This window comes from Trichechus manatus, unplaced genomic scaffold (assembly GCF_000243295.1).
Source record: "Trichechus manatus latirostris isolate Lorelei unplaced genomic scaffold, TriManLat1.0 scaffold00053, whole genome shotgun sequence".
Classification (NCBI taxonomy): domain Eukaryota; kingdom Metazoa; phylum Chordata; class Mammalia; order Sirenia; family Trichechidae; genus Trichechus; species Trichechus manatus.
In genome coordinates this window covers 7,648,709-7,670,357 of record NW_004443989.1, presented here as the reverse complement: position 1 = coordinate 7,670,357, position 21,649 = coordinate 7,648,709, and the positions used below count along the sequence as shown (strand labels likewise).

Below are 21,649 nucleotides of genomic sequence, written 5' to 3'. Positions count from 1 at the left end.
CCCTCCTAGCAAAGTCCTCCAAGAGAGAAAGCAAACAGGAGGAGGAGGCTGGTGGTTGTGGAGCATCTACTGAGAGTCAGACACTGTGCAGAGCACATCATAGTCCTGTCTCATTGAACCTTCCAGAACTAGCATTTCCTGAGTTTTCCTCCATGTCAGGCTAAACATCAGGCAAGTTACTTAAACCTTCTGTGATTTGATTTCCTCCCTTGTAACATGAAGATGCTAATGTCTGCCTCATGGGGTTGCTGAGATGAGTTCATGTGAGGAAAGGATGGAGAACGGTGCCTAGCCCATCAGAAGCATCTAGAAGTGTTCTTTATGCACACTTCATGTACATTATCACCATCCCAGTTGTACAGACCAAGCAAGGGGTTTGATGGGAGTAAGCCACCATGGTGACACTCAGTGAGGGCAGTGGACTTGAGAGCTTACACTCTGAGGCTCTATTTTTACACGCTGCAAGGGGCCCTGGTGGTGCAGTGGTTAAGAACTCGGCTGCTAACCAAAAGGTTGGCAGTTCGAATCTACCACCCGCTCCTTGGAAACCCTATGGGGCAGTTCTAGTCTGTCCTATAGGGTCACTATGAGTCAGAATCGACTCGATGGCAACGAGTTTGTTTTTTGTTTTTTGTTTTTTTGGTATCTTGCAAGGTTGGTACATGTCTTGTAATTTGAATGAATAACACTGAGACCACATGCCCAAGACCACACAGCCTTGAGGGGCACAGCTCAAACTTGTCCAGCTCAGGAGCAAATTACTCAAATCCCAAACCACGTAATGTCTGTTCCAGAGAGAGTCTACTGAGATATGAGTCTATGCTCCACCAGGGAAGGGAAGGGATTTTGTCTCGTTTTGTTCACTGATACATCCCAAGCATGTAGGGATGGTTGTTGCTAGCTGTCATTGAGATGGCCCCTGACTCATAGCAACCCCATATACTACGGAACGACACACTGTGGAGTACTGTGCCATCCCGACGATCAATTGTGGATCAGACTGCTGTGATTCATAGGATTTTCATTGGCTGGTTTTCGGCCCTTCTTCCTAGTCTTAGTCTGCAAGCTCTGCTGAAACCTGGTCAGCATCATAGCAACATGCCAGCCTCCCCTGACAGACGAGTGGTGGCTGCTCGTGAGCACATAGTAGTCCCCGTAAATACATGCAGAGTGAGTGGTTAAAAGAATGAATTATGTCAATGCAGTTGTAGGAAAGCAAATGTAAGACAATGTTCGTGAGAGCAGGGATTCTTTGCCCTGAGACTGATTGCTCCCCCTTCCTCTTGCTCTTTTCCCTTTGGGTGTCAGACGGGTAGATCCACATCGTCTATCGGGGCATCTTGGCAATGTCCATGCCTTCCAGAAACCACCCCTACAGTTCCTGTAGCTCCTTCAGTCAGCTCCTGCCTGGCCCCTTGGAGCCGCCATCCACCAAGGGCCTGTACTACCACAGGGTCCGGAAGGTGGATGCCCTGGACACGTGCCCTGCAGCTGACCTCAAGGAGGAGATTCTGGTCAACGTGGGGGGCAGGCGGTACCTCCTTCCCTGGAGCACACTGGACGAGTTCCCGCTGAGCCGCCTGAGCAAGCTCAAGTTCTGCCGTAACTACGAGGAGATCACCCAGCTGTGCGACGATTATGATGAGGGCCGCCAGGAGTTCTTCTTCGACAGGAGCCCCAGTGCCTTTGGGGTGATCGTGAGCTTCCTGGCGGCCGGGAAGCTGGTCTTGCTGCGAGACATGTGCGCACTATCCTTCCGGGAGGAGCTCACCTACTGGGGCATCGAGGAGGCCAGGCTGGAGCGGTGCTGCCTGCAGAAGCTGCTGCAGAGGCTGGAGGAGCTGGCCGAGCTGCACAACGAGGAGAAGCTGCATCGGCACAGCGAGGTCAGCGGCCCCGTGGAGGACCCCTCGCGCTGGGGGCTCCTCATGGACCGCCTGCGGGAGATGGTGGACAACCCTCAGTCAGGGCTCCCCGGCAAGGTCTTCGCGTGCCTGTCCATCCTCTTCGTGGCCACCACGGCGGTCAGCCTGTGCGTCAGCACCATGCCCGACCTGAGGGCCGAGGAGGACAAGGTGAGTGGCCGCTGGTCAGTGTCCACTTCTGCATCACGCTCGGTGGGCACAGCGCCTGGGGCTCACGGCCACTCGGGAGTCCACAAAAATGTTTTAGTGTCTTTTAAAATCAGTTGGAAAAAATGAATATAACCCAGTTTGGATTATAGTCGTCCTTATACCAAAGCACTCGAGAAAGATATTTTTAATAATTTTTTTTTGGACGAAGGGGTTCATGGAAGCAAAAGCGCCTAGAGCCTGCGCGACTTTTGTTGTTCTTACTAGATGCCATCGAGTCGATTTTGACTCATTTCGAACCCGTGTGACGGGGTAGAACTGCCCCATAGGGTTTCCTAGGCTGTAATCTTTATGGGAGCAGACGGCCAGGTCTTTTCTCTCCTGGAGCCTCTGAGTGGGTTCAAACTGCATTGAGCCACCAGGGCTGCTGTGAGACTTTTACAGCCCCACAAAAACTGTTTTAATTTTTTATTTTTTAATCAGAAGAAAAAATTTATTATAACCCAGCTTGGATTATATTCATCTTTATGTCAAGGCAATAGTGAAAGATAATATTTAGTAATTTTTTTTTGGAGGAAGCAGTACACGGAAGCAAAAGTGCCTGGGGCCCATGAAAATCGGAAAGAAGAAATGAATATAACCCAGTTTGGACTGTATTCATCTTATATCAAAACCCATTGCCCTCGAGTTGATTCCTACTCACAGCAACCCTATAAAACTGAGTAGAACTGCCCCATAGGGATTCCAAGGCAGTAATCTTTAAGGAAGGAGACTGTCACATCTTTCTCCCATGGAGCAGCTGGTGGGTTTGAGCCACTGACCTTTCAATTAGCAGCTGAGTGCTTAACCATTGCTCCACCAGGGCTCCTTATCTTATACCAAGGCCATAGTAACAGATAATTTTTAATAATTTTTTGGGGGGAAGGGGTCCATGGAAGCAAAAGTGCCCACAAGACGTTGGATTATTTTCATCTCTATACCAAAGCAGGAGCCCTGGTGGCACAGCGGTTAAGCACTAAGCTGCTAACCAAAAGATCAGAGGTTCGAACCCACCAGCCACTCCATGGGAGAAAGATGTGGCAGTCTGCTTCTGTAAAAATTTACAGCCTTGGAAACCCTGTGGGGGAGTTCTACTCTGTCCTATAGGGTCACTGTGAGTAGGAATCGACTCAATGGTAAGGGGTTTGATTCCTGGTTTTATACCAAGGTAGTTGTAAAAGATAATTTTTAATAATTTTTTTGGAGGAAGGGGTCCATGGAAGCAAAAGTGCCTAGGGCCCACGAGACTTTTGTTATTGTTGTTAGGTACCATTGAGTCAATTTTGACTCATAGCAAACCCCTATGACAGAGTAGAACTACCCCACAGGGTTTTCTTGGCTGTAATCTTTACAGGAGCAGATGGCCAGTTCTTCTCTTACAAAGCCACTGGGTAGGTCTGAACTGCCAATCTTCTGGTTAGCAGCCAAAAATGTTTTAATTTTTTTTAATCAGAAAAAAAAATTATTATAACCCAGTTTGAGTCGTATTTATCCCTATACTAAGTTAGTCACAAAAAATAATTTTTAATTTTTTTTTTTTTATGGAGGAAGGGGCTCATGAAGGCAAAAATGCCTAGGTACCACGAAAGTCATACCGGGGTCCTGTCTACCATGATCTTGTCTCTGGTCGTTGGACTCTGGTTATTGACAAAGCAATGCCAGGTCCTAGTGGGCTTGGCAGGCCCAGTCTCGCCTCTCCCACCTCTCTGAGCCTCAGTTTCCTTCTTCATAAAATGGGTGACGTTGCTATGAGGGTTCAAGCATTCAATTGTGCTCAGCATGCCTGTACTGAGCAGCTGCTTTGTGCCACACACTATGCCAGGCAAAATTCCTGCCTTCTTGAGCTGACATTCTCATGGGTGTCCTAGCTCTGTTTTCAATGAAGACACTGAGACACAGGACGTTTGGCTTCCTCGAGGTCACATAGTAAAGACGCCAATATGGCAGAGTCTCAGCCCTGAGTTTTCCTGCTTGCTACTTCACTATGAGTCTGTCAGCCAGTCTCACAGGACAGGGAACTCAGAGACGCGGTGACTTGTAAGTGACCCTACACCAGGAGGCCCGTGCAAACAGCTTGGTTTGCCCACTCACAAACTCTCTTTCCTGGGAGCTGTGGGAGACCCCAAGACTCCTCGGGGGACCAGATGGTCTGAGATGTGAGATGACAACCAAAGCTTTGTTAGGAAGGTTGGTGAAGAACTTCAAACTGAGAACTGGGTTGTTTCCTAGTTTAAAATGTTGCTCCTCTCCTGCTCTATACTCCTCCATGGCTCCTCATTGCCGTGACTTATGGAGTTACATTATAGTAGGTACAGACAGCCTATGAACAAAATACATATATAAGACCATGCATGCTGTATGCGGCTCCTAACAGTAGTCAGTCGACACCAGTTTTCCTTCCTTTAAAGATATATCCAAAGGCAACATGGTAGAGTCGGAGAACTTTCCAGATAGAAAGGACTAGGATGAAGAGCCAGCCCAGGGCCTCACATGCAGTGGGCTCTCAATAAATATTTGTTAAATAAAATGTGTCTTGTCCAACCTATAAATGTTTCGCCCTAAAACAAACCAACCAAAATGCTTGAACCTACGAACAGCTTTTTTCTGCCTGGACAGACTGCTGATCCAATCACAGGCATTTTCCATTCTTCAGCACAAAATCATGTGAGTCAGGAGCCTGCTTGTCTACAGAGCTGTTTACATGTGGACTCTGCAGTTAAAACACTAGCACCAAACCAAGCAGCTTCCTCACCCCATTCCTTACGGGTGCCCAGTCCCAGGTGGCAAAGAACCCCTGGACCACCCCAAACCTGTCCCTCTACAGGATTTCCGGAGAGAGGGAAGCCTTGGAGGAGCCAGGGTTCAGATTGTGCAGAGGGACAAGCACTTTGCAAAGCCTAGTGCTTTGAAATTATGAAGGGTATGAATGCAGGCCTGGTTTAACGTGACTAAGGATATCCAATTAGAGGCGGGAGAGAGGTCTGCAGAACTGGGCAGCTGAAGTTTGAGCCGAGGAATCAGATGGCCACATCTATCCGTGAAATGAGAGGGATTTGCGCCCATTTCCAGTCTCAATAGCTTTATGTTTTCTCTCTAATGAAACTGTTTTTGTGTGCTGCCCAGAGAGTCCGCTGCGTGCAGCCCCCAGTGAGCTTGTCTTTCTGTTGAGATAATTCAGAGCTGGCTGGCCGAAGATGGCACAGAGGACTGTGTGGAGGGCAGGCGTTCTGCTTTTAAGACTGCGCTTGCATTTGCATAGAAAGATGATGTTCTCTCCCCTAGCACGCGTGCCTTGGATTTCATATTTGCCCTCTGGGGACATCATCTGAAAGCAGTCCTGTTCTGAGGACCAGCTGCTGATGCTGCCCAGTGCCTTCAGGGCAGCCGGGCCACAGAGGCATGGGGCACGTCTGGTCCTGAAGGTGCTGATCACCTCCACGCACATCAATCAATGCTGCCATCTCAGCTGGCTCGTTTTGGGGAAGAAACCCCCGGGGGTCTGACCCGTAGGAACTCTCGGTAAAAGCAGAAGAAGTGTAATGGTGGGTTGGAGGCTTATATCACATGCTGAGAAAACAGTTTTCCTTTTATCGTTTCTAACTTCTCACAGCAACATCCCTTGGAGTAAACTTGGTAGTTAGGGTAAAAGATATCTGCCTGAGATTGCAAACTAAAACAGAGGAGGGAGGAGGTGGTGTAAATAAGCCAAGTGCCTGAGCACTCCTAAAACATAAAACTTTGAAGGTTTGGATTTCCTTGAGGGAGCGAATGTTTATTAAGTGTCCCTTTTGAGACTGGCACTTGAGATGATGGATTTATTTAACCCTCCCAACAACATTGGGAAGTGAATACCATTGCTACCCCCATTTTACAGATGAAGAAACTGAGGCTCAGGGAAGTTTTATCACTTTCTTATGCTCACAGGTAGCAAGTGGCAGAGCCAGGATTTAAGCCCACCTCTGCTTAATTAAGTCTAAAATCTGACCCCTTACAGCCACACCGCACTGTCTTTCAATGCTGGGCACCCTGCCGCTAGTATAGACCTCAGCAACATTTATCGGTTCTAAAGGCAGTGGACTTTGTAAAGTGCTTCTCTGTCCATGATAATGGTTAAGAGTGCAGATGCTCTAGGCTTGAGTCTTGGGCTCACCGCTTTCTTACTTGGTGATCTTGGGTAAGTCACTTAACCTCTCTGACCCTCAGTTTCTTCATGTGTAAAATGGGGATGCTACTAGCACTCTCTACAAGGGATTATGGTGAGGATTAAAAGAATATTGGTGTAAAGTAGTTGGAACAACACCGACATAGAATTGCCCACTGAATGTCAGCCATCAGTGTCACCATTATTAAACACGTGTCCTTTCATTCATCCAACAACACTTATTAAGCGCCAGCTGCATGCATTCTTCTAGGTGCTGGAGATAAGAAAAACCAAACAACTCAAACCCATTGCCATTGAGTCGATTCCAACTCATGGCCACCCCATGTGTTACAGAGCAGAACTGCTCCATAGGGTTTTCTTGGCTGTGATCTTTATGAAAGCAGTTTGCCATGCCTTTCTTCCACAGAGCCAATGGGTGGATTTGAACTGCCAACCTTTAGGTTAGCACCCAGTGCAAACCAGCTTGTGCCACCCAGCCTCCTTGCTGGAGACAAGATACGATTTAAAAAAAAAAAAAGGACAAATTCCTTACCTCGTTGGAGCTTGTATTCTGAGCATCCTGGCTCCATCTTTATAGATGAAGAGACAAAGGCAAGAGACCTCCTCTCTTTCTGGGGACTGGTAATGCCCCAAGGACACCACCCCCAGGTACAAGATGGGCTGCCACTCACGCACCCCTTCAATTGGCAGGACTCAGATCTGGGGTCTGTTCTGGCTCTCTCCCCCATGCACTGGGAGACTCTGGCAGGTTACATCCCCTCCCTGGGCTACAGTCTACCCACTGTAAAATGCGGGGCTAGACTCCTTGACCCTCACATCCTTCTTGCTCTGGACATCTGCACCCTCGAGGCCTGGCCTCCTTGCTGCCCCTTGGCAGGTTTGTTTTCTTTCCCTCTGCCAAGTCTACTGGCTTTATGTTCCATGCCGCTGGCCCTCTCCCAGCGCCCTTTCCAAGTGCCCCGAGGGCCCTGGCCAGGCAATGCTGTGGTCAGAAGTACCTCTCCCCCTGTGCTGGGCGGCCGATCCTCCCTGGCAGCTGCACGTGAACCCTCACGCCTTCTTTATTGACCTCTCTCTTCCTCTTTATTGCTACTGAGATGCTCCAACTGCAGACGGTGTCTTCTCATGCAAAGAAACCAGAATTTCTAGTTTGATAGTCTTAGGTCTGAATCCCAGCCCAGCCACAACAATCTGGCTCAGCCCTTGAAGAGTCACTCACCTCCCTGCACTTCTATTTCCTCACGAGTATAATAGTAATAATACCTGGAATCCCTGGGTGTTGTAATGGTTAAAGCATTCATCTACTAACTGAAAGGTTGGAGGTTTAAGTGTACCCAGAGGTGCCTCAGAACAAAGGCCTGGCAATCTACTTCTGAAAAAATCAGCCATTGAAAACTCTGTGGAGCACAGTTCTACTCTGACAGACATGGGGGCGCCATGAGTAAGAGCTGACTCAATGGCAACCTCCACCACCACCACCAACAACAACACCTACCTCAGAGAGTGGTGATGAGGATGAAATGAGATCCTATTTATCGGGTGCTGGCTCAATGTGAGCACATGCTATTTCCCCCCATCCTTTGGGACCCAGCTCCACACTCCTTCCACCCGCTGTAAGCATCAACCTCCCCTCACCTCCATCCAAAGCACCAGGGTCAGCGGCTCTGCAGCTCTGAGGTCTTCTCTGCCCAGTCCCAGCATCTCTGATCATTCTTCATTCACTGATCCATTCAGCAAATCTTTTCAGAGGCCCTGCTATATGCTGGCGATTCAGTGGTGGCAAATACAGGCACAGACCCTGCCTTCTTTACTAGCCCTTATCAGCCTTTGCTTATTTCTCCTCCCACTTAAGACTGACTCCTGCCCCAAAGTGTAGAGGACTTTGCAAAAGGGAAGTTTGCACAGACAGGATTGCAGCGTGTGAAATGCCTTCTGTGATACCCAGAGGCAGGGAATGCCTGCAGAACGGGGGTGGGGCCTGGGGGTGGGACATCGCAGACTTCCCTCACATCTTATAGTTTGAGCATCTCACTAGTGTGGAGGTTGGAGAAGGAAGCACAAAGACAAATGTTTAAAAGACCCAGTGGTGGAATCACCGGGGGCCCCCGTTGGAGCAACATCCTCCGGAAGCAGATGCAGCCTACCTTTTGGGCTTTGATTCCCCCTCTCATCGCCCTTTAATAACAAGCCTGGTGCTACTGCTCCCCCTCCTCCCTGCCGCCCTCTGCTCCTTGGTACCTTTCTTGGATCATGAATCAGCTCCATAAAGAACTGTTCTGCTCTTTGTCACTTCTCTGTGTTCAGTGACATTTGGTAATTGTGCTATCGAATTCTTCTTCACCTTCTGGGTTTTCTTCCCCCAGCTGAGTCTCCCTGTGTCCTGGTGAGAAGTACTCCTATTTCCGGTACTGACCCACCTCTCCTGACTTCTGGGGGTTCATACTCTTCCCTCTGCCTGTCCACACGCCCCAGTCACCACAGGTCCACTTCCTGGCTCCCTTTAATGCCCAGTTCAAATGCCACCACCTAAAGATGTCACAGGACTAAGCAAGGTTTTGTTCTGTTATACATAAGGTCATCAGGAGTCACAGGCAACTTGACAGCAACTAACAACAAACCATTAGGGAGGGTCCCCTGTGTGCTGACCCTGCTAGGAGCTGGAGGGCTTCGAGGTCTGTCCTTCAGTGACCGCCGGAGTAGGCGACCCCATGGATTTGGGTGGCTGGCCATCTCTGTATGAGGAGAACCACCATGAAATGGGGAAGCAGTAGATAAACATTAGAGACCTACTATGTGCCTGGTCAGTTGCTACTTATTTCCCTCTGTTTCCTAATTTAATCTTCACCATAACCCCTTTTTAGAGATGAGAAAACTGAGGCCCCAAGAAGTTGCCACACGACCACCAGCTAAGCATTTAGCATTTTTAATGAGGAGACCTGGAGTGGTGCAAATGGTTAGTAGCTCAACTATTAATTAAAAAGTTGGCGGTTCAAACCCACCCAGCAGTGCCTGGGAAGAAAGGCTTAGTGATCTGCTTCCGAAAGGTCACAGCCTTGAAAATCCTATGAAGCAGTTCTACTCTGCACACATGGAGTTGCCATGAGTCAGAATTAACTCTACAGCAACTGGTATGGTTTTGGTTTTTCCAGCAAGAATTGACTCAAACCTGTAGGGAATGAGAACTCAGACATCCAAATTGCCCGGGTGAGGGTGGCGAGAAACTCAGTGCTGGTCAGCCTTTGGGGCAGGGGTCAGAGGGAAAACGCAGGAGAGCATATTAAATTTGGGGAGCACCTTCGTTATGCTAGCCCCTGAGTTGTTGTTAGGTGCCATTGAGTCGGTTCCAACCTCATAGGGATCCTACATAAAACAGAACAAAACACTGCCTGGTCCTGTGCCATCCTCACTATCGTTTCTGTGTTTGAGCCCATTGTTGCAGCCACTGTGTCAGTGCATCTCATTGAAGGTCTTTCTCTTTTTCACTGACCCTTTACTTTACCAAGCATGATGTCCTTCTCCAGGGACTGGTTCTCCTGATAACACGTCCAAAGTATGCAGGACACAGTCTCGCCATCCTCAAGTCTAAGGAGCATTCTGACTACACTTCTTCCAAAACAGATTTGTTTGTTCTTCTGGCAGTCCATGGTATATTCGATATTCTTCACCAACACCGTAATTCAAAGGCGTCAATTGTTCAGTCTTCCTTATTCATCGTCCAGCTTTTGCCTGCATATGTTGGTGTTGTTGTCAGGTGCCGTAGAATCGGTTCCGACTCATAGCGACCCTGCGTACAACAGAAAGAAACACTGCCCGGTCCTGTGCCATCCTCATGCCCATAGTTATGCGAGAGTCCATTGTTGCACTGTGTCAATCCATCTCGCATGTATACGAGGTGATTGAAAATACCATGGCTTATGTCAGGCAAACCTTAGCCCTCAAAGTAATGTCTTTGCTTTTTAACACTTTAAAGTGGTCTTTTGGAGCAGATTTCCCCAATGCAATGTCATTTGATTTCTTGTCTGCTGCTTCCATGAGCATTGATTATGGATCCAAGTAAAATGAAATTCTTGGCAACATCAATATTTTCTCCGTTTATCATGACGTTGCTTATTGGTTCAGCTGTGAAGATTTTTGTTTTCTTTATGTTGAGATGTAATCCATACTGAAGGCTGTAGTCTTTGATCTTCATCAGTAAGTACTTCAAGGTCTCTTTGCTTTCAGCAAGCAAGTTTGTGTCATCTGATAAAGGGGAGTTTGTATATAGGATTGCAGCGTGTGAAATGCTCCCTGGGTGGGGGCCTTATTTAGTGCCCACAGGTACCCTTCATGGTAAGAACTACCCTCCCCACATTACAGAAGGGAAACACCATCAGAGAGTTGGCCAGCCAGCCCAAGGTCGACAGATGGAGATGATCATGGATCTGCTTGTGTCCCAGAGACAGGAAGCTGGGAGCAGAGGGGGGGACCTAGGAGGAAGGGCTGAGGCTTGGGGGGATACGGAGGGTGGGGAGGATGTGGGAGGGGGCACGAAACAGGGGAGAGATGGCAGAGGGGCTGGGAGAATGCAGAGGGAGGATGAGTCAGCAGTCCATGCCTGAGCCAGGCCCCAAGGGAGTCTTGGAGGAAACAGCCGGAGCTGGAGGCCAGGGCCAGAGGCACAGAGGGTGGAACGCAGGCAGGGGGAGGAGGGAGGTCTGCCACAGCTGCAGCAGGGACCTGGACTAGGGGCCACCACAGCGGAGGTGAGAAGTGGCTGGTCTAGCCGTATTCCAGAGGGGGTGCTGGCAGGAGTGAAGGTGAGGAAGGCTCCAAGGTCAAGACCAGCTCCTGCCAGGTGGAAGTTGTAGAACTGCCAGGCAGCTAGTCCAAACGGCCCATCTCTGGTGCCCCTTAGAGGGGCTGGGGAGCGGGGGACTTTGGGGAAGGAGTCGGGTAAGGCCCACAGGACCCACCCACTGCCTCACCTGGGCTGGCTCAGCAAGCTTAGACTTGGACCCGGGTTTTTTTTTTAACTGAGATATCATTCACATATCATAATATTCACCCTTCTAGAGTGTACAATTCAGTGTTTTTTAGTATATTCACACAGTTGTGCAACCTTCACCACTACCTAATTCCAGAACACTTTCATCATCCCCAAAAGAAACCTGGTACCCATTAGCAGTCAACCCCAATTCCCAACCCTGCCAGCCCCTGGCAACCACTAGTCTACTTTCTGTCTCTATGGATTTGCCAGTTCTGGACATTTCATATGAACGGAATCACACAATAAGGGCCTTTTGTGACTGACTTCTTTTACTCAGATAGTGTTTTCAAGGTTCACCGTGTTGTAGCATGTATCAGTACTTTTATTATGGCCAAATTATAGTTCATTTTATGGATGTACCACATTTTGTTTATCTGTTCATCTGTTGATGGACATTTTGAGGTTGTTTCCACTTGTGGGCTATTGTGAATAGTGCTGCTGTGAACATTCATGTACAGATTTTTGTGTGGACTTATGTTTTCATTTCTCTTGAGTATGTACCTGGAGTGGAATTACTCGATCATATGGTAATTCTATGTTTAATCGTGTGAGGAACTGCCAGACTGTTTTCCAAAGTGGCTGCACCAATTTTGCGTTCCCACCAGCAATGCACACGGAATCCAATTTCTCCATATCCTTGCCAACACTTGTTGTTGTCTGTCTTTGTGATTATAGCCATCCTGATGTTTTTCTTGTTAGGTGGCCTCGAATCGGTTCCAACTGGTAGCGACTCTACATACAACAGAATGAAACACCGCCCAATCCTGCGCCATCCTCGCAATTGATGCTATGTTTGAGCCCATCATTGCAGCCGCTGTGACACTCCATAGCTATCCGTAGCAATCCATAGCCATCCTAGCAGATGTAAAGTAGTATCTCATTGTGGCTTTGATTTCTGACCCTGATTTACCCTGATTTTTCTCTTTTTTTTTTTTTTAACTTTTCATTATGGAATATTTCAGCACATATATAAAGTAAATGGAGTAGTATAACAAATGCCCGAGTAGCCATGACCCAGCTCTAACAATTGTCCACAATCTGCCATTCTTGTTTCCTCTCTATCTCTGCCCACTCCCATCCCTAATCGCTTACTATTATTATCATTAGATTTATTTTTATTTTACGGTTTTATAGGCAAAATTTACATATATTGAAATATTAGCTGTATAATTTAACAAATGGATGTACTGTGTAAGCCACACATCTATTTAATAAGCCATACTTAATATTTAACATAGAATATTTCCATCACCCCGGAAAGCTCCGTCATGTCCCTTCACAGCCAACGCCTACCCACCCAGAGGCAATCGCTGCATTGATGATTTTGTGCACCTTACATGAGTTCTGCCTGTTTTTGAAAATGGAAATCCAATGGGCTTTCTTCTGTGTCTGGCATCTTTTGCCCAACATCTCAGCTGTGAGATTCATCGGTGTTGTAGCGTCTCACCCAAATATTTCACACTTCCAGCCTCCTCGGGGTTGACTTAACTTCTCCTTCTTTGCATGAAGATTCAGAGCATGCCTGATTCATGCTGCTGATGAGGGCTGCAAATAGGGTGATCAACAGCCCGGTTTGCCCAGAACTGAGGGTGTTCCCGGGAAGTGAAACTTCCAGTGGTCAAGTCCAGAAAGTTCTGGGCAAACCAGGACAGGTTGTTCACCCTCACTGCAAAATACAGCCAGAAACTTCCTTAGAGAGAGAAGAACTTTTTCCCTTTTTCTTTATCTCTTCAAACATTGGCTGGGCTGGGAGTTATTTCCTCAGCTCGAGCCCAGTAAATCTCCACCACCCTATATATGCTGCTCTGCGGCCATTGCTCCTCGCCCAGCGACAGGAAGTTGGTTTAAGGATGCAGAGCAGAGCAGCAATGCAGGTGGAGTGACTCGGCAGACACTTGCTGCAGTGCGGGGAAGTAGCCGGCAGGCCAGGCCTCCGGAGGGGAGGAGGTGTGTGGTGCATGCTTTGAATATCCAAACGCAAGTGCCAGAGGCAGAGAGGGAACCCGAAGGAGCCTTCTCAGCCTCAGGAGTCACCTTCCTGAGCTGTTGCGTTACTGGTTTGGTAAAGTTACTCCTGGACTGAAAGAGTCCCTTAAGCCAAGGAAAAACACCCCGGCATGTCAGAGGAGAAAGAGGCTTTGTAGGGAAAATCTAGATCAGAGTCTGAAAAACTTCCAGGTGCCTCATAACCAACTGGGGAGCTTCCCAAAGTGCAGACTCCTGGGCCCCACCCCAGGGTTTTGAGATTCTGTAATCCAGGAATCTGCGTTTATGACAAGCACCTCAGGGGAATGTGACACAGGAGATTCTGAATCAGCTTTGAGAAATATGATTCTGTTCCAACCTCTTCATTGGAAACTGAAGCAGAGAGAGAGAGCTAGTGACGGCTGGCTGTGAGGTCACACAGCAAGTTAGTGGTAAGACCAAGGGGGATCAGGATCCAAAACTTGGAGCCCTCTAGGATCCTAATGCAAATCCCAGGAGGTCATGGCTAAGACCTCTCACTGTGTTGGAGACTTTCTTTGGCTTCCTGTGAAATGCCAGGTAGAAAGAGGGCATTGCTATCCTTATACTGACCAGGCAGGCTATTATTGCCTGTGACCATGACTACTGTATCATCTCATAGAAATATCTACAATGTATTGTGTGCCTGCTAGGTACAACATCCTTGGGGCATCCTGCTAAGTGCTTTATATAGCTTATTTCCATTTATTACAACAACCCTTCGGGGGTAACCAGTAGACTATGACTCCTGGCGAACCTATGTGTGTCAGAGTAGAACTGTGCTTCACAGGATTTTCAATGGCTGAGTTTTCAGAAGTAGATCACCAAACCTTTCTTCTGAGGCTCCTTTAGGTGGATTCAAACCGCCAACCTTTACGTTAGCAGCTGAACTCATTGACTGCTTACACCTCTCAGGGAAGCCCCTTCTGGGAGGAGGGAATTGAAAGTCCAGAGGGGCCAAATGATTTGGCTAAGTCAGTGAAAGAGCTGGAATTTGGACCCAGGCCTCAGGCTCTGGGCTCCATGTCCTCAACACCACATCCACTGCCTCCTACCCCTTCAGTCGACCAGGCAGACATAAAGGGAGAAAGTTGCTCAATCTTGCACAAGCAAATAAAGATTGAAGTGGACTTGTCTGCTTCTCTTTCTCCTGCAGCCAGACATAAAGAAAATTTCAATTTTGTATTCATGTAGGCCCAGGCACTGGAAATGATTTCTTTTTCCACTTCACAGCATTTTAATCCAAAGAAAACTGCGGTTGTCAACATCTTGCTTTTCACTCAGGCAACTGACTTCAGCCATTCATTCATTCATCTGTCAACTATGTATATAATATTTATAGCCAAGTTCTCAACCCTGGCCCCACATTAGAATCATCTATGGAGCTTTTGAAAAATTGGACTGCTCAGGCCCTAACGTAAATCAATTAGTCTCCGGGGGCACAGTCTGGACATCAAGATTTTTCATAGCTCCACAGGTGAGTCTAAAGTGCAGCCAAGGCTGAGAACCATAGTCCTTCCCGCCACCCACCAGTGCTTTCCAAATGTTAATGTGCCCATAAATCACCTGGGGATCTTGTTGGAAACGCAGATTCTCACTGGGTAGGGATGGAGTGGGACTGGCCGGAGATTCTGTATTTCTAACAAGCCCCCAAGGGAAGAAGGAGCGCTCATGGTGCAGTGGTTAAGAGCTCAGCTGCTAACAGAAAGGTTGGAGGTTTGAACCCACCAGTCTCTCTGAGGGAGAAAGACGTGGCAGTCTGTTTCCATAAAGATTACAGCCTTGGAAGCCCTATGGGGAAGTTCTACTCTGTCCAAAGGGGTCATTATGAGTCAGAATCGACTCGAAGGCAACAGGTTTGGTTTTGGTTTTTTCCCAGGGGATGCTGATGCCATTCATCCAGGGACCACACTCTGTGTAGCACAGGGGCTACTGGAACTACTCTTTTAAGGAGCCAGGGCCACGGGGGTGAACAACACAATGACAAGTACAGAACAGCTCCCACCTTGCTGGAATCCAGTGAGGGAAACGCCTATTGCATGAATAGTTCCATCAAGCCCTCTCCCTCACCAGCCTTCAAGCACCCCCAGAACTATGTCTGCTTCTTCAGCTATTGTACCCCTGGAGCTGAGCACAGTGGCCGGCACAAAGTGGACCCTCAATAAATATGTGTTGGATGAATGAGTGTGGGATGGCAGACAAAGAAATCACAAAATAGATTAAGTTACAAAATATAGTGACTGGGTTAGAGTCTGGACTCTACCACCAATGCTGTCCAGTCAACATAGCTACCCTATAGGACAGAGTAGAACTGCCCCATAGGGTTTCCAAGGTTGTAATCTTTATGGAAGCAGACTGCCACATCTTTCTCCCTCGGAGAAACTGGTGGGTTCAAACCTTTGACCTTTCTGTTAGCAGCCGAGCTCTTAACCACTGTGCCACCAGCGCTCTTTGTGGACTCTACAACCTACTACATATGTGAGCTCAGGTACATCATTTTGTGGCTCTGAACCATTTCCTCAACCATCAAATGAGGTCATACTGCCTACTCACAGCATCATTATGTGGCTCGAGTGACAGCACTAAGGCAGTGCATGGTACACAAGAGGTGCTGGTGTTAAGGTGAAAGTTAGCTGCTATATCAAAGAGGCCCCAAGACAGAATGGGTTTAAACAAAATGGAAGTTTTATTTCTCTCTTGTGTTACATTATTGTTGTAGTTAATTGCCATCGAGTTGACTCAACTCACGGTGACCTTATGTATAACTGAAGAAAATGCTGCCCGGTCCTGCACCATATTTATGATCATTGGTATGTTTGCATCTCCCAGCACTATATCAGACAATGTTCTGTTGTGATCCATAACCATAAAGTTTTCATTGGCTGATTTCCAGTAGTAGATCGCTAGACCTTTCTTCCTAGTCTGTCTTAGTCTGGAAGCTCCGCTGAAACCTGTCCACCATGGGTGGCCCTGCTAGTATTTGAAATACCAATAGCATAGCTTCCAGCATGTTAGCAACACACAAGCCACCACAGTATGACAAACTGACAGACGGGTGGTGGTCTTGTGTAACAGAGGTGCTTACATTAGTTAAGATGAAGGTTAGCTGCTATGACAAGGAGTCCTCAAGATAGAATGGCTTTAAACAAAAGAGAAGTTTAGTTCTCGCTGGTGTAATAGTATGATGAGGGATCTAGGTGAGTGAGTAGCTCTCATTCTGAGACCCCGATTTTCTCCACCCTGGAACTCCATCTTCCCCTGGGGTGCTGGCCCAATCTGCCTGGTCTACACTGGGATGCAGGCTCATCTGAGAGGTCTCAGCTCACAGGAAGGGGGAAAGAGTGTGAAGAAGCTCACACCTGTATCTTTTTTTTTTCTTTTTGACTCTTTTGTTTAATTGTACTTTAGATGAAGGTTTACCAAACAAATAGTTTCTCATTAAACAGTTGGTACACATGTTGTTTTATGACAATGGTTAACAACCCCACGACATGTCAACACTGTCCCTTCTCAACCCTGGGTTCCCTATTACCAGCTTTCCTGTCCTCTCCTGCCTTCTGGTCTTTGTCCCTGGACTGTTATGCCCCATTAGTCTCGTTTTGTTTTATGGGGATGTCTAATCTTTGGCTAAACAATGAACCTCGGGAGTGACTTCATTACTGAGCTAAAAGGGTGTCCGGGGGTCATACTCTTGGGGTCACACCTGTATCTTAAGTCTAGGATCTGGAAGGGGCACACATGACTTCTGTCCACATCCCATACGGAAGGATTTAGTCATTTGGCCCCACCTAGCTGCAAGGGAGGCTGGAAAGAGTGATCACCTAGCTGATCACCTGTGTCCCCAGCCACAACTTGGGAACTATGTAAAAGCAGGTTTGGTGAACAACTAAGGGTCTACACCACAGAACTCAATCAATAGATACTGGCTGGCTTTTTGGCTTAGAGTTATTTCCCACCATTTCCAGTGCTGTTGCAGGTCCACTGTCTAACCTGCCTCTTGTTGTCTCTTCTCCCCCCAGGGTGAATGCTCTCAAAAGTGCTACTATATTTTCATCGTGGAGACCATCTGCGTGGCCTGGTTTTCCCTGGAGTTCTGCCTGCGGTTTGTCCAGGCCCGGAACAAGTGCCAGTTCTTCCAAGGGCCCCTGAACATCATCGACATCCTGGCCATCTCCCCATATTACGTGTCGCTCGCAGTATCTGCTGAGCCCCAGGAGGACGGCGAGAGGCCAAGCGGGAGCTCCTATCTGGAGAAGGTGGGGCTGGTTCTGCGCATCTTGAGGGCGCTGCGCATCCTGTACGTGATGCGACTGGCCCGCCACTCGCTGGGGCTGCAGACGCTCGGGCTCACTGTGCGCCGCTGCACCCGCGAGTTCGGCCTGCTCCTCCTCTTCCTCTGCGTGGCCGTCACGCTCTTCTCCCCTCTGGTCTACATGGCTGAGAATGAGTCTGGGCGGGTCCTGGAGTTCACTAGCATCCCGGCCTCCTATTGGTGGGCCATCATCTCCATGACGACGGTGGGCTACGGAGACATGGTCCCACGCAGTGTGCCGGGCCAGATGGTGGCTCTCAGCAGCATTCTCAGTGGGATCCTCATCATGGCTTTCCCAGCCACGTCCATCTTCCACACCTTCTCCCATTCCTACCTGGAGCTCAAGAAGGAGCAGGAGCAGGTCCAAGCTCGCCTCCGCAGCCTCCAGAACACCAATACCGCCAGCGAACGCGAGCTCCTCAATGACGTGGATGACCCGATCCTGGAAGGGCCTATCTCGCCCATCAACTACATTTAACTCAAACCCCTTCGTGGAAACATGGGGAGCTTGGCTCCTACAACTTCAACCTATGGCTTTTGCCTGAAACCAGCTCACAGTATCAAGCCATAGATCATCTGGTGGTCTCTAGAGCTCTGGGGGAAGGTTCCCAAAGCTAGGAGGGACTCAGGCCAAAGATGTTCAGGCTTTGTGTGATTCTCGACCCTCATGGTGACCCAGGCTGACTTTACCCATCTCACTTGCCTTTTTCTCCCTTCCTGTCCATTTACATAGCAGATCCGGTTTCGATAGTCAGATTGGCCTCCTTTCATTCTCATTTCCTTCCCAGCTGAGTCTTTAACATCCCAAACTGAGTTCTGGAAGCTCATAGACATGGTCATCATTGACATTTGAATATCAAGCCTACAGAATTCCATTCTTCCTCTAAGTCCCTCCTTCCTGGGAACTCTTCTGATCAGATCTCCCCACCCAAAATTTGTGAGGTGTCAGCCTTTTCATGGGTTGCAGTAGGACTCAACACTTTTTCTCTCTGCTTACCACCACCAAAGGTATTTCCCTAACACAGCTGCCTTCCCCCAGCTCTGGAAGCTCTTAGCCAAGAAGGCAGCACTGGCCTCTTTGCATTAAATCCCACACTGGGTGTGGGTGGCTGCAAGCCTGCCTCCCTCCTCACATGCCTGGAGTCTTGGGCAGGAGCGCCTCTTTCCAGCACAGCAGGTCCTCCTCAATCAACGGTACTCTTGGTGGGAGGTTCTCCAGATATCCAATGCTTCGCCTTGACAGGGCTCCAAATTGTCCCTTTAGAGAGCTGCTCCTGCTACTGGCTTTTCCAGCATTGCTAGGGACCTTGGCTTTAAATCCTCAGCTAAGCCTTCTTGTTGCAGCACCGGTGGACACAGTGCAGCTTCGGTGCAGAAGCAAGGGCAGGCTTAAGGTTAGCCCCTTGCCTAGACAAGGCTCCTTGATGCCCTAAGGTCACATTCTCAATTTCTTTTAATTAGTTCATTTATTCACTCATGTATTAACAGATTCTTCCCTTTGCATGTAGTGGAGGAGGCAGACATAGGACCCCATCACTAGAGATAAAAGCAGTACATACTGAGACTAGAGAGAAAAGAGCATAGGATTTTGAATGGATGCAAAAGCCTTCATAGAGCGATAAGGAGGGTTGAGAGTGGAGGATATTTTGGGAGATGAAGCTGGAAAGGTGGGTTGAGATGAGAATGTGGTGGACCTTGAGGGCTTGGCTAGAGAATCTGGCCCTTTCAGTAGATTTGGGGGGGATACTGATGTTTGAGGAAAGGAGTGATATGAACAGACCTGTGGGTGAGGATGATGATGGAGTTTGGGTGGGGTAGGGGACAACTGGTTTGGGATGGGGAATGGTTCAGTAGTTCAGACAAGATATAAGGGCCTACCTCTCCCATGTCATTAATTGTAGAAGTCACGCCAAATCCTGGCCTGTCATCTTTTTGCGCCCCACCAGAACACATATGGGAGGTGTCTTGATGGCATGTCTCATGAGTGACCCGGCCAGTTTTTGCTGTTGGCTGTAAGTCTACTCAAGGAAGCACACTGGGATGCAAATGGGTGACATGAAGTAGTCGAGACACCTGCAAACCTGATATAATCTATGTGTGAGAGCATTCAGCATTTTAATACTAGTAAGAAGTTATTTGCTGTTCATTCATTCTGTTAGTATTCAGTGAAGACCTACTGCACTACGTGCAGGTGTCAGAGCAGCTGAAGGCCCTGTGCCGGGGAGCACCCTACACCCTACACCAGTATCTAGCTTCAAGCTAGCCTGGCCTCATAGGGAACCCCCATTTTCTCTGGCTCCCTCAGAGTGCCCTCTCAGCTGATATGGACATACTTCCCCACCCCTGTTGACCCTAAGAGTCAACATGGTGCCCCCTAGTACTCCTCAAGCTAAGACTTCACCAGCTGAGCTCTTTGCATAGTGGGGTGGTGGCCAGTCACACATGGAATGCGCCTACATCCTGTAAGATTCCCACCTGCACATGCCACTCTGCTCCAAGAAGTGACTGACAGAGTCTCATGGGCATTTGGTTGAGATACTATGCCACCAAGCATCTTGGACAACATCAATGAGTCTTTTGTTCCAGACTAATTTTTTTATAGCTGCTCTCAGGCAAAGTTTAAAAAGGTCAATGCTTCCATTAATTCTTTTAACACTATACTTGGGGGTATAAGATGCTCAGGTCCAGACTTTTGCTCCCAATGTGACTTTGAGCAAGCCCCTTTCCCTCTCTGGGCCTCAGTTCATCATCTATCAACAGAGGGGTCGGGAATAGATCTGTGGTTTTCTAACTGGAGTTCCACAAAGCACCCTTGTGTGGGTGGAGAGGACTGCTGAGCAGGCAGAGCTTTGCATCCCAGGGTGTGACGATAAGAATGTGTGAATTTCTAGACACCCTCTCAGACTCCCAATCAATCCTCTTCCACAGCCCCTTGTACTGTGGTGGTGAGCTCACCCCTGGAACCAGAGGAATCCTCAGCAGCCACTGGAAGACCTGGGACCCACATTAGACCCCACATCTAGCCCTCTCATTGCTGATTGAAGACTTTTTTTGAGCTGTACGCCTGATGCAATTATTCCGCATTACAGCTCTGCCAGTGACTATAACTGGCTCCCACCTAGGCATCTCCATTTTCTTGTTTCACATACTAGACATCTGAAAAAAAAAGTGCCAGGGCTAAAAGGAACATTTAAAGTAAAAATTAGAAGAACCCATCACCGACATTAAGAGATTCTATAGTATCTTAATACATGCCCAGTTGAAACTCTCCGCTAAATTAGAAGTGGAAAATTGGAATTGACTGCTTGCATGTGGGGCTTAATTAAATGCTCTATTCCCCCTGCCGCCCGGTAATGTCCCAGGAGACTGGTCTAAATAGTTTGAGTCTAGCCTTGACTGAGCAGCCTTTCCTCTATGCTGATTGGATGGAGTAGGGGTGACAAGCAAGTTGATAGTTTCTTCATTCCCATTGGCTGAAAAGAGATGTTGTAATCCCCCAAATGCTCATTTTTTCTAAGGCCAATGGGCATGACTATAGCCAAAGGTAGAAATTTACCAGCTGAAAGCAAAGAGTAAATGGCCTTCCCTTCAAGCCATTTTCATGTTGTATCGCTGTCTTAGTTATCTAGTGCTGCTACACCAGAAATGCCACAAATAGGTGGCTTTAACCAACAGATATTTATTTTCTTACAGTTTAGAAGGCTAGAAGTCCAAATTCAAGGTGCCAGGTCTAAGGGAAGGCTTTGTCTTTTTCGGCTCTGGAGAAATATCCTTGTCTCTTTTGAGCCTCTGTTCTTGGGCCATCTTCATATGGCTTGGCATCTGTCTTCCCCCATCTGTGCTTCTTTCACTTATGTGTTTAATCTCTTTTATATGTCAAAAGAGATGGACTTAAAACACACCCTACACTAATCCTACCTCATTAACGTAACACAGATAACTCATTCTCAAATGGGATTATAACCACAGGCATAGAGGTTAGGATTTACAACACAAATTTTTGGGATACACAGTTCAATCCATAACAATCACTT

At 47.9% G+C, this 21,649-nt stretch overlaps 1 protein-coding gene across 1 annotated transcript; it reads left to right on the top strand.

Annotated features, from left to right (window-relative positions):
* Positions 1-1,346: 1,346 nt before the first annotated feature.
* KCNG4 (potassium voltage-gated channel modifier subfamily G member 4) lies at positions 1,347-18,093 on the top strand. Its single transcript, XM_004377789.1, has 2 exons — positions 1,347-2,075; positions 17,323-18,093. Exons 1-2 carry the CDS (start codon positions 1,347-1,349, stop codon positions 18,091-18,093), a joined length of 1,500 nt encoding a protein of 499 aa, XP_004377846.1.
* The last annotated feature ends 3,556 nt before the right edge of the window (positions 18,094-21,649 follow it).